General features: G+C 44.0%; 1 protein-coding gene across 1 annotated transcript in view; it reads right to left on the reverse strand.

Annotated features, from left to right (window-relative positions):
• The window catches only part of LOC102892454, an 82,519-nt gene that overhangs the window by 3,982 nt on the left and 65,992 nt on the right, over positions 1-12,545 (reverse strand). The window contains 2 exon segments of the mRNA XM_015594724.2: positions 11,690-11,810; positions 12,395-12,502. Of these exon segments, the coding sequence (XP_015450210.1) occupies positions 11,690-11,810; positions 12,395-12,502 (229 nt within the window).

A 12,545-nucleotide genomic window follows, 5' to 3' on the forward strand; every position in this document is an offset into this window, starting at 1 on the left:
GGACTGGAGCTCCAGTGCATGCATTTTCAAGTGTGAAGGGCAAGATCTGAGTGTCTGAGGTTTGTGATTTCGTGATCAGGAGGATAGGAAAGCTGGGGACAGAGACAGTCCTTTGGAGGATGGGAGGGAGAGGAGAGGAGATAGAACTCTCGAGTGTCATAGAGACCAGAGTTGGGCTGCTGGGAGGTCACGGGACTCAGAACTGGTAAAATATGCCAGCCTGGACATGTAAATGAGCTGAGAGGATGTCAGGAACACCATGTGCTCCAATCCCAAGGTTGTGTGTGCGCGCGCATGTGCACATATGAGTAAAAACGTGACTCATGTTCCTAATTTACACATAGGAGACAAAGCCACATGCTCTTCTCCAGGATTCTATTTGACATTTTCCTCCTCTAAGTTCCTCCCCGACTCCTGTCCCAGGAGCTCCCAGGCTCTGCAGACACAGGGAAACTCCTCCGTAGGCACCCTAGCACCCCTAGCAGTTAGGTCAGGAGGCAAGGTCGCATGGGGCTCTGAGAGACGCAGTCCTTTGGAGGATGGGAGGGAGAGGAGATAGAACTCTGGAGTGTCATCAAGACCAGAGTTGGGCCGCTGGGAGGTCATGGGACTCAGAACTGGTAAAATATGCCAGCCTGGCCTCAGCTTCTCACATGAGCCTAATGTGGGGCTTGGGGGGACAAAACTGAAAAGATGATCCCTGGACCCTTCAACCAGTCCCCACCCACTCTCTGAGGATGGGCATGAGCAGTGGGGGCCTGTGGGAAGCCATATCTGGGCCGGAGAGAGAGCCGGAGTTGAGAATGGCCCATGAAAAAGGGTGGTGGCAGGACACTGACCTCAGGTGCTAAGGACAGAGTCACCAGTGGTGCCCTAGGGCCTTATCTGCTACAGGACAGGAGCCCTGCATTCCACCACTCCCAGGGATGCTGAGTAGGGCCAACCACCCAGGGCCCCAGCTCTCAGATGGGAACAGCAAAAGGTAACCAAGGCAAGGTACCCCCGGGGACCCCATGGAAAGAGATGAGAAGAAGAAAAGCAAGATGATGTTCAGCTTTCCAACCCAGCTCATGGAGCTTTATTCAGAGTGACAAGATCCTGCTTGGTTTCTGCTGCCCTCGAAGGGGCAGGCTCAGCCGGGCCATATTCCCTAGAAGCCCAGTACGGAAGGCCATGTTTGTTCTCCTCCTTCCTTTAAAACTTCTAGGACCAGGGCTGAGGTCTCCCTGGAACCCCTATTCAGAAGTCGTACTCACCTGGGCTATACCCCCCACCCATCATTCCTGTTGCCAGGCCCAGGCAGGACTCATAAATGATGAAGCTGATATAGGGATGTTTCCTGGGCTGGGAATCCCCTGCCAGCTTCAAGGGAACACTGTCTGATGACAGGGAGAAGTCTCACATCTGCTATAGTCCCACAGACGCACACACACGCTTTCATTTAGGCTTTCAGGGAAGGAAGTGATGTGGCAGAATGGCTTTTGGCACATGTCACCACTTCCGGGCTCAAAGGGCCCTCAATCATTGATGTCGACAGCAGCCCCGTGGTCTCTGTTGCTCGCTGAGTACAGCCCTGCTTGGGGGCGGGTTACTCATGCTGCTGCTGCTGCTTCTGGCTGTCCCCAAACAAATCCTCAATGCATTCTGAGGTCCCCAGTCTTCCCTCACTGGAAAAGTCACAAGGTTCCACTTGCCTCAACCAGCCTATGGCTCCTGGACAGGGGAAGAGAGAGTCAGACACAACATCCATCCTATGTCTCAGACAGGGGAGGAGGAAAGACACCTCACCCCTCAGTGCTCATCTGTGGCACCAGAGTGCTTCAGCTCTTCCACACCGAGTGTACAGGCCGTGAGCCCCACAGAGGGAGGAAAGGGGAGGGGGTAGGCTAAGGCTCTCAGCCAGAGGTGGGAAGGCTTTTTAAACCAAAAAGTTTGTGGCTCTGCTCCTGCCCTGCTCAAGCTGGGAGGGTGAAGCCTGGAGGAGTTGGGGCAATTCCTATGCTCCATAATAAAAAAAGTTTTTAAATATATTCATCAAAATAGTTTTCTTTTAAAAAGCCCCCACTGCTGACAGCCGCACTGGCTAGCTTGCCATCATACCCGTCCCCAACCCGGACACAGCCGGAGGGTCCTGAGTGGCCCAAGTGCCCCTCTGAGTCTTTCCCACCCAGGAGGTCTTGAAGGGCAGGAAGAAGAGTGCCCTGAGGTCCATGGTGGGTGGATGCTCTTCTGCCTACTCCAGGCCCAGGATGTAGTTGATGCCTTGCACCAGTCCAATGATGACAGGCTGCCAGGCTACCAAGTATCGAAGCCAATCCAGCAGTTGCCCATACATGACATGAGGCCTCTCCCAGCTGTCAGTGTGTTAAAGAAAAGAGGCTATGTGTTAGAGCTGCTAAGGTTGGTCTAGGGGCTGGGTCAGAGGGTCCTCCCTGGGATTGCCCACGCTTCTAGCTGCTCCACAGAATCAGCCTACAAGGAAAGAGAGCTGCTTTCTAGAAAGCTCCACCCAGTCTTTCCATGTTTGAATAAAGGGCTAAACTCAGAGAATGAGGGAAGGCGGGAAGAGGGGACCAGTGCCGAAGATAGGAGTGGAGAAGTGACACTAAGCTCTCCATGACCAGCATGCACAGACGGCCTCCCATTTAACTAATTCTCTACGATGGGACTGCCAGTGTGAGAAAACACAGTCTGAGACTGCTGTATGTAAATGTATCTGTGACAAAGGCTACAGGGAAGCTGGGAGTGAAATAAGGTAACCCCAAAGGTTCTTATAACGTCCAATATGGAAAGTTTTCTAGGTCAAGGAAGAAGTTCAGTCTAAGGACAGAGGCAGAAAGGAACAAGAGGTTAGTCACAGGGGATGACTTCTAGCAGAGGCTTCACCCAAGGGCACTAGGCACCAGGCCCTGCTGAGGCCAAGCAACTCTAGAGATGAGTTCCCTTCCTTTCTCTTTACAGATAAATGCTAGGCAAGACATTTGGAGAGGGAGTCTGGGATTCCAGTATTGGAGAAAGCACTAGTTGAACCTCCTGAGACTGTGGAGGAACCTCTCCAAAGGCATCAGAAAGAGCAGCTGGCCCAGTCCCTGAGAACTAAGAGAAGTCCCAAGCATCCGCTTGACCAATGAGCTACTGAACCGTTCCTAAACTAGCCCCTGGAAGAACCAAGCAAGGAACCTTAAAGGGTTGGTCTGTTCCGGGACTGTGCAAACGTACTGAGAACGCAGTGGCTCCCACACTGCCCAGCTAGTGTCCAAGGGATGGGAACTCTGGCACAAAGAGAAAAGGCAACTGGGAGGAGAGGAAGAAAGCTGGGTTTCTGGATCCTGGGGGAAGAGAGCGGGGTGGAAGAGAAGTGGCTGAGCACTATCCAACAGACATGCTGTGAGGCGGAAGAGGAGGGTAAGGGCAAAGTGGGGAAGACTGGCAGAGTAGCAAGTGGTAGCACAGGTCCTGTGTTGACAGTGGATGGGGACGGGGAGACCTTCAGCCATCCCTGCACCTTGCAGGCCCTGCATAGGCCCAGAGCTGGTCTCCAACCTTGCATGTCATAGGTAAGGTATCACCCACTAGTTACATAACCTTGAGCAAGTTATTCAACCTCTAAATCGTTTCATCTATAAAATGAGGATAAGATTCCCCAAGTTGTAAAGTTGCTAGAGAATCAAATGACATTAATACAAGTAATGCACTTAACACAGTGCCAGGCACACAATAAGCAAGCAGTAAACAGTAGCTGCTGTGACTACCAATTTACCCTTGAGGGATCTAGAACTAAGATGAAAAGCTGAGCTGCTAGTCCTGCCCCATGTTCCACCTCCAACTTTCCTAGACCCGAGGCCAAACAGAATGGTAGACATGTACCAGGTTGGGAGCAGGAGGGAGGGTTCCAGGAGGACCAAAATACAGGGTCGCACTGGCCAGTGCTTTCTTCCCACTGCCCACTCCTAATAAGAATCCAAACAAAGGATACGGGTTGCTGAACATCCTCTTGAGGTCTACCTTCTCTTTGCAGTAGGGACACGTCTGCTTCTTTCCCACAATGCACCAGCCACGGATGCAGAACTCATGGAATCTGAGCACCACTGTCAAGGGAAATAGTGGGCAGCCAGGGTGGCATCCAGTTCTGTGTGTCTTCATGGTACCCATGCACTAGCTCTGGAGAAAGGTTCAAAGCCTGGCTCCACCTCTGATCAGCTGTGTAATCTTAAGCAAGTCTCTTCTCTCTGAACCTGTTTCCTCATTTGTGAATCCTCATTTGTGAAGTGAGAATAATGATCTGTACCTTACATTGTTGTTATAGGGCAAAATGGGAATAATATAACACATTGCACAGAATGGGAACTGAGTATGCACATGATAAATATTAAAGGGCTATTAAGGGGATTTAATTCTGAAACTGAAGGATCCAGCTAGAGGATGCTCCTCCCCTGTGACCCATCCAATCTTGGGCAGCTAGTGCAGCTTCAGGCTCCTTCCTGGTCCAGCCAGGCTATAAACATAAGAGTGGCTCCCATCTGTGGAAAATGGTGAGCAAAACTGCGGTTTCCACTCCTGGGTGTTGGCTTCTCTACCAGGGAGCATCACCCAAATGTTTGCCTTCTTGCGACTCGCCTATACTCAAAGGTCGGGAGACAGCATGCCCCCTTTCCTCCTTGACCAGAATGTGCATGTGACCCAGGAGCTCCAGGCAGGATACACGTGATTGCAAGACAGCCTGTACGTGTTCTCGATGATGCCCTCTTCACTGACATCCACAAAGATCTGCTGCCCACACACGGCACACACGCTGTCCGAAAGGTGTTTGGTGGGCATGCCCGACTTGCTGTAGAACTGGCAGAGAAGAGCACAAGGAAAGGAGAGGAAAGATGTGAGAATCAGCTAATGTGAGAAGCTACGACGTAGTCCTTAGGTCTTCTGGAGAGAAGGTAAAGTGGCAGGGGGAGGTCACAGAACTAGAGAACATGTTTTATACGCCAACTTGACTACATCCTTGCTGGGCGAATGAGGAGAAAGAGACAGACCAGAGATGGGTTCGGAAGTCAGATCTAATAAGACCTGAAGACTGAACTGGGTCAGCATTAGGGATAAGGAGAACGGGAAGGAGGAGGACTCAGGGTTGGTGACCAGGAGCTAAGTCAGGTAAGCTGCTCTGTGGTCAGGTGATGGTTCCTTCAGACGTGGATAGCTCTTCTCTGATTCAAAACTGAAATGTGCAGTGCAACGTTGTCTGGTGACAAGGGCATTCTCAGACACTTGTGGCAGCAGTAAAAGAGGTTTAATCCTCTTAGGTAGCATTTGGCATGATATCTCAAACTGTCACACCCTTTAACCCACTAATTTCACTTCAAGGAATTTAAAGAAATAAGAACAAATGTCCAAAAAGCTTCATGCATACAAGTATTCATTTAAGCATTATTTATATTTAAAGAAGTAAAGAGTTCGGCAATTCCACTAAAAGTTAAAACACAGAGTCATCATACGAAACAGCAATTCTAATCATAGGTACATCACACGTCCTCCCCAATGAAAACGGGAACTAAACACACACCTGCATGCCAATGCTCATAGTAGCATTAGTCACGATAGCCAAAAGGTGGAAACAACTCAAATGCCTATCAACAGATGGGTGGATAAACAAGATGTGATATATTCACATAATGGAATGTTATCCAATCATTAAAATAATCAAGTTCTGTTATATATGACAATATACATGAAAACATCATGCTAAGTGAAATAAGCAGATGCACAGAAGGACCTATATTGTATGATTCCATTTATATAAAATATCTAAAATAGGCAAATTCATAAAGACAGAAAGGAGATTCGAGGCTGACAGGGGTTAGGGGAGGGAACTGGAAGTTATTGCATAATAACTTTCCGTTTGGAGGGATGAAAAATTCTGAGAATATAGTGGTGACAGTTGCACAACACTGTGAATGTAATTAATGCACTAAATTACAGACTTAAAAATGGCTAAAATGGCAAATTTTGTGTTACACATATTTTACCACAACAAAAGAGTAAAAAGAAACAAGCAAAAAACTGAAATAACCGCAAATGACCAACAACAGAAGAATGCCTAAATAAATTATGGTACACACTCAAGGGAATAAACAGGCAGCCAGTTAACCGAAGCTTGACATATAACGTTGTCAAAAGCAGGGTACAAAAGTGAAGGCACATTGTGATTGGTAGGCACCATATGTAAAGACGAGCCCATATCTATACAAAAAACAAAGATCAGAAGGAATTATATCTGGATGTTCACACCAATGATGTTTGGTAGTAGAATTATAGATGATTTTTCTCCCTTTTGCCTACTTTTCTGTACTCAAAACTTACTAATGACTATGTATTACTTTTAGACTAAAGACTATTTTTTACTAAGGTTAATTACAATGGATAACCAATTCCATACTTCAAAAAGAAATTTCAAATTCTGCACATTTTCCTGGCAGTTTATTGTTAAACAGCTATGTACCATTTCCTCCTCGCCCCAAGGAGAAAAAACTTGAAATTTATTTACTAAAGTTTTCTAAGACTTATTGTTTTTTTCCTTTTCATTATCTTAAAAACTGTGATAAAACACACTTTTATCACAATTTACCATTTTAACTATTTTCAAATGTACAGTTCAGTAGCATTAAGTATATTCACATTGTTCTACAATTAATCTCTAGACCTTCACATCTTGCAAAAGTATATAATGAATTTTTAAAAAACTTCTGCATTTGTTATAATTTTATCTGTACCTGTAAGGTAGATTAATTGTACTTAGCCTTTGTCTATTTTCTTAATTGAGTTTGCTGTTTCTTCTTTTGTTTCTGAGTAACTGTCTTCTGAAAAAGCCAAAGCCCTGAAGCTAGGTGAGGAGGAGAGCACATAGGTGCTGGGACATGGAGCAAGGCAGGATGACACTGGAACACCCAGAGCAGACACAGCTATGTCTGTCTGCCAGGACCTCCACTCAAACCAGGGGAAACAGCGAACTGCTTGTCTACAGTCAGGGTCAGCAAGGTCACACTCTGTTGAACAGGAGTTAGAGTGGCTCCTTTGAAAAGGATAGCCATTCTCAATGTCAATTACCTAGGAAAAAGGTAGATCCTCATATGAAATACCAAGATTCCAATGGCTGGCCTGAGATACAGGGGTAGGAATGGCATATTTTTATCAGGAACGCAGGCTCTAGGTCTAGACATCTGGAAAACAGTAATTGTCTAGGAGTACTTGAGTCAACTGTACTGATGGCAAAAGCAGGGTACAAAAGTGAAGGCACATTGTGATTGCTGAGATCAGAATTAGTGACACTGAATCATAGTGACCTGGGTAAAAGCCATTTCAGAAGAAAGGTATGAGCCAAGGTCAAATTAGAATGGGCTAAGGGGTAAGCGAAAGGTAAGCAAAAGGAGACAGAATTTTCTATAAGTTCTAGAGCTTGTAGAAATTGGGCACTGGCCCCTGTGCTGTAGGTGATTAGATATAAATTATGCAGTTCCGTAGTACAGCAGGTACTTGATAAATGGTAGCTAACATCATCATCATCATCATCTACTGAGTGTTTCCCATGGGCAAGGCTGCTCTGCAAAATGCTTTACATTAACCTGTTTGTTTCTTACAATGATTTTATAAGTCTGATAATATTACTGTAGCTAATAAGATCAGAGAGGTAAACTAAATTGCTCAAGAGTATACAGCTAATTAAAAGTGGATTAGAATTTGAAACCAGGTCTATCTGACTCTAAGCCCCTCGCTCTTTCTACTACTGAAGCCAGATGAATGGGCAAGTTCTGTCCTGATGTTATTTGGGGCCGCTGATGATCCACGAGGTAAATCTGAGGCAAAGAAACTTGCTCAGGAGATAAAAAGTGTGAGATAGGACACTTAGCCCAATGTAGCATGAACAGTATGTTACTGCCTTGCCTGGAAGAAGCCCCAGAAAACAGGCTTATTTCACAATCCTCCATCCCTCCTACTCCACCCCAATATGACTTTGGGGTATGCATGGAAACTATACTGACTGGCTGTCACAAGTTTAGGACCGCAGAGTGACCAGCTGGAAAAAAAACAAACATCATCCAAGGTTCCCTTTACTCAATGTAAAAAGAGAGTTACTTTAGTTCATATTACAGATTTCTCCCCGTAAGGCAAACCGAAGAGCTGCTCTACATTAAACATGGTAACATAAGACAGAGAAAAGGAATTTAGAATGCTGGTTAATATACTTATAAAACCTCCTGGTTTCACTTCTAAGAACCCTGATATTAATAAATTACAGATCTTTTTAGGTCAAGTCATTCTCACAAAAGGGGACCAAGTGATGATGAATCAGACCTAGTTCCTGACCCGATAAGCAGAACAGCTCCAACATCAAATATGACTCCCTGGGATAGGAGCTGTGACTACAGAATGTACAAAAAACTACTTAGAATGGAAAATGTGGTATATACATACAAAGGAATATTATTCAGCCTCAAAAGCAAGAAAATTCTGACATGTACATGAGTGAACCTTGAGGACATTATGCTAAGTGAAATAAATCAGTCGCAAAGGTCAAATATTATATAAGTCCACTTATATGAGGTACCTAGAGTGGTCAAATTCAGAGACAGAAAGTAGAATGGTGATTGCCAGGGGCTGGGGGAGAGGAAATTGAGGAACTACTTTTAATGCGTACCAAGTTCTGCGAAATGAAGAGTTCTATAGGACAGTGGCGATGGTTGCAAAACAATGTAAATGTACTCAGTGCCACTGAGTCATGCACTTAAAAATGGTTAAAATGCTAAATTTTATGTTATGCGTAATTTATGACATTTAAAAAAAATGACTAGGGTGGCTACTGGAAGTGGGCAATAGTGGTGCTAGTAAAGACTGCACTTGATCATACTTTGTACACTGTAAATGGTCGATAAATAACTGTTGCTTGAATAAATAAATGAATGAGTTGGCTAATGAATGCATAGAAGGCTAAAGTTTCCTGGCTTCTTTAAATTGCCTTCCCCAAAGCGCTGATCAGATTCTGTCTTCAAGGTCTGGGATAGTCTTAATTAAAAATTCAGGTTGCTGTGTCTTAGGCACCCAGGTGTTCCTGAGCAGACCAACGTCCATTTGACCAAAGACAGGCAGAAATAAGGAAGTCCTGGATTTCTCAGGGTTAGAAAGAACTGTAAATGCAGCTCAATCTCTCTAGATCGGGATTCTAAGTGGTATGTGCCGAAAAGGCATCCCCTACACACAGGTAGGCTGAGAGTTGCATGGAGGCAGGGTCTGGAAGCCCTGGAAAGTAGGCAGCCTGGTAAGGCAAATTAACCTCAGTCAAGTACTCATGGTTTATTTTCCCACTATCATCCTCAACCCTTTAATAAAGTCTGATGAGACTATTTGATCCTTCTGTTCTTCTGCTAAGAGGTAGAGGGAAGGAAGTACATGAGTTTATCCTTGGGCCAGACTATTAAAGGAGGAGCATGGAGTGGTGGGAGTAACAGGTAAGATCCCATAAGGGAAGGAGAATATGAGGGATCAAGAGCTGGTATTTGAAGCACTCTCCACCCTAACGAGAAATTCTCCTGCCAGATCTTTTGGCGAAGCTAGAATTTATTATTATTAGGGAATTATCTTATTAGGGATTATCATTTGTAATCACTGTAGCACCCAATAATTCTTCCTGCAAGCATGGAAAGAGGCCTAGCTCAAATCTCATTTTGTGGAGGTGGGCGGGGGGTGTCAATGTAATGATCCCATCTCTTAGAGGAAAAGCTAACTTGTGAATCACCTACACAATAGATAAGACAATGAAAGCTGCTAAAACATAAGACAATTGTTCAAAAAAGAATCTACTAGGCTGTTTATAAAGTGATCCAATATACTTTGTTTTCAATTTGATCCATTAAAGGAATAAATAAAAATAGTCCCATAATACTGATAAACACAGTCCTAGACATAAAACTGTACTTGATTAAAGTTATTCAAGGTGATGGTTGAGTATTATTGAACCTAAATTGTCCTAAGTCTACTGGCCTGTGGCACAAATGAAATCACAGGAGCAAAGACATACAAATTTACACAGCAAATAGCTCCCCTACCTGTAAAACTGCCTCGTACATGACAAGAGTAGCGGAGGTGCCTCATGTAAAGTCAGTGGCAATCCTTTCCTGTTCTTGTCACTTGGTCTCTGTTGATATCTGCTGCCTCAAAGCTAGGACTGATATCTGGGTGCTCCCAGAAAACCTATTACCCTGATATTCTACCAGGCGTTCTCTCCAAACTGCCAAACCATGATGTAGCAAGAACTTCTGCTTGCATCAGACAGAGTCACACGTATTTCAGCACAGAATTGGAGAAATGTCCAATTAAACTTGAAAATATTCCTTCTTGGGGTGAGGTCTAATGGAATGACACTGAAAGGGGAAGCATGTCTGTGTTGTTGACATAATTACAAAGAAAACATATTAGTTTTATAAACAGCAAAACAAAAAAAGCATATTTCCATTTCAAAAAAAGAAACAGGGATACTGACTTGGGTTTCTCAGATTGGCTGTTACTTTACCCATATTTTAAGCTTAAAGAATCTTTCCATGGTCTCCACTTTGTCCTCTTGTAGCATTTCTTATCTCAGCGAAAAGTATACCATCCAAGGAGTTGCCTGAATTAGAAATGTCAGGTTTGATACCTACCTTTCCATCTCTAGAACCAATATATATCCAAGTCCTGTCAAACGTACCTCCAAAATACTTCTCAAACAGTGCTCTTCTCTCCCTTTCCACCATCTCTACCCCAATCCAAGCTTCCTTCATCTCCCCCAGACTGGTGAAATTCTTTTAAATAGTCTTAAGTGGTCCACTTTAATCTGTGGATCTCTCTCCATTCTGTTCTCTACCCAGCAGCCAGAATAATCTTTTCGAAATACAAATCTGATCACGTCATTTTCTATGTTAGCATCCCATTCTTTTTAGTATAAAAATCACAATCTTTCATTTGGTCTACAAGGCTTTTTTCTAGCCTAGCCTCCAACTATGTCTCCACACACTTCCACATTACATTCTCAGTCCTCCAACTACACTAACCTTAGTTCTTCAAAACGCCCACCCTTTCTCCCACCACAGGTCTCATGCGCACGCTATTTTCCCTACCTGTTTTCACTTCACTTCCCACTTTATCTAGTTAACGCATACTCATTGTTCACTTCTTCAAAGAAACCATCCTTGAGTCCCAAGACCAGGTCAAATGCCACTACTATATTTGTTTATTGCCAGCATAAACTCTTCCTTCATAATCTTTATTAAAGTTCTAATTTTATATTAATTTTTGTGTTTGTTATCTTAATACCCATCTCTGTCACTAGAGTGTAAATTCCATTTAGGCAAAGACCGCATTTACCTCTGTATGCCTTTGTCCTTCCAGCACATACACAGTACCCAAGTACAGAGGCATTAAATAAATATTTGTTGAATGAATGTTAACTTCCTGTAAGGTAAAGTGGTTCTTTCCTATAATGGCCCTGAAGTTAAAAATTCCAGGGTATACCTGAGATCTAGCTTTCCAAATTTTAAGGAAGAAATCTCCATACATACCGCCCACATCTTGAAGGATTTTATATGGCTTATCTCTTCTGTCAAACAGGTGATATTATCCTGAACTCTTTTGAGGTGGCAAGAGGCAGCATTAAGAGCCCAGGTAAACTCACCCCTATAGTAGACGCCATGTAGTCTGCACACATTTCTGCAAAGTCACGCTCAAGAACACCATAGTAGAGGCCATAGAAGAGGAGAGAAATGCCAAAGTCCATGGCATCTTCTGGTTTGATCCTGTAAGGGAAGCGGCATGGCCAATAAGGCCTGCTCTGAGACATAACTGCTTTGTATTACTACTCTGGGACACAGAGGCAAGTGTAAACAAATGAGTGTGACTGTGTTCTAGTAAAAAAATTTTATTTTATAAAAACAGGAGGCAAGCCTTTGTGGCCCACATGATATAGTTTGCCAACTCCTAATCTCTTTGAGCATAAGACAACAGGTAGAGTAGACGTTGCAATAAACAGTACACACGTGGACAAGAAAAATGGTTCCATTAGGGTGATGGAGTTATGTGTAACTAGCTATAATCATTATCATTCTTACTTTTGTTATTACGTTTTTCCACTAAATTCTTGGAAAATATAAACAACGATTTGAAACTCTAACTTTGTATTATCTTTGCCAGCAAAAATTATGGAGGGCCCACTCTCCCATCCGCGATATCTCAGTTCTACCCTCCCAACTGCAATAGCTCAAGTCTCCTATCCTGGGTACCACGTTCCCTCTGTTAATACCAGGATTTGCCCAGGAAGAAAGGTATATCCCACCAGGCTCTCCTTCCCCTACCAGCAAAAACAAAAGCGAAGGGTACTCACTTGAATAATAAGTTAAGACCAAAGAGGGTAAACATGACAGCCATGTAGCCAACGATGCCAGTGGCATAGCTGATTTTATAGATCAGTAGGAATCACTTATAAACCAACCTGGAGAAAGGAGAGAAAATTAATTCAGCTGACACAGAAACTT

This window comes from Pteropus alecto, unplaced genomic scaffold, assembly GCF_000325575.1.
Source record: "Pteropus alecto unplaced genomic scaffold, ASM32557v1 scaffold468, whole genome shotgun sequence".
NCBI lineage: Eukaryota > Metazoa > Chordata > Mammalia > Chiroptera > Pteropodidae > Pteropus > Pteropus alecto.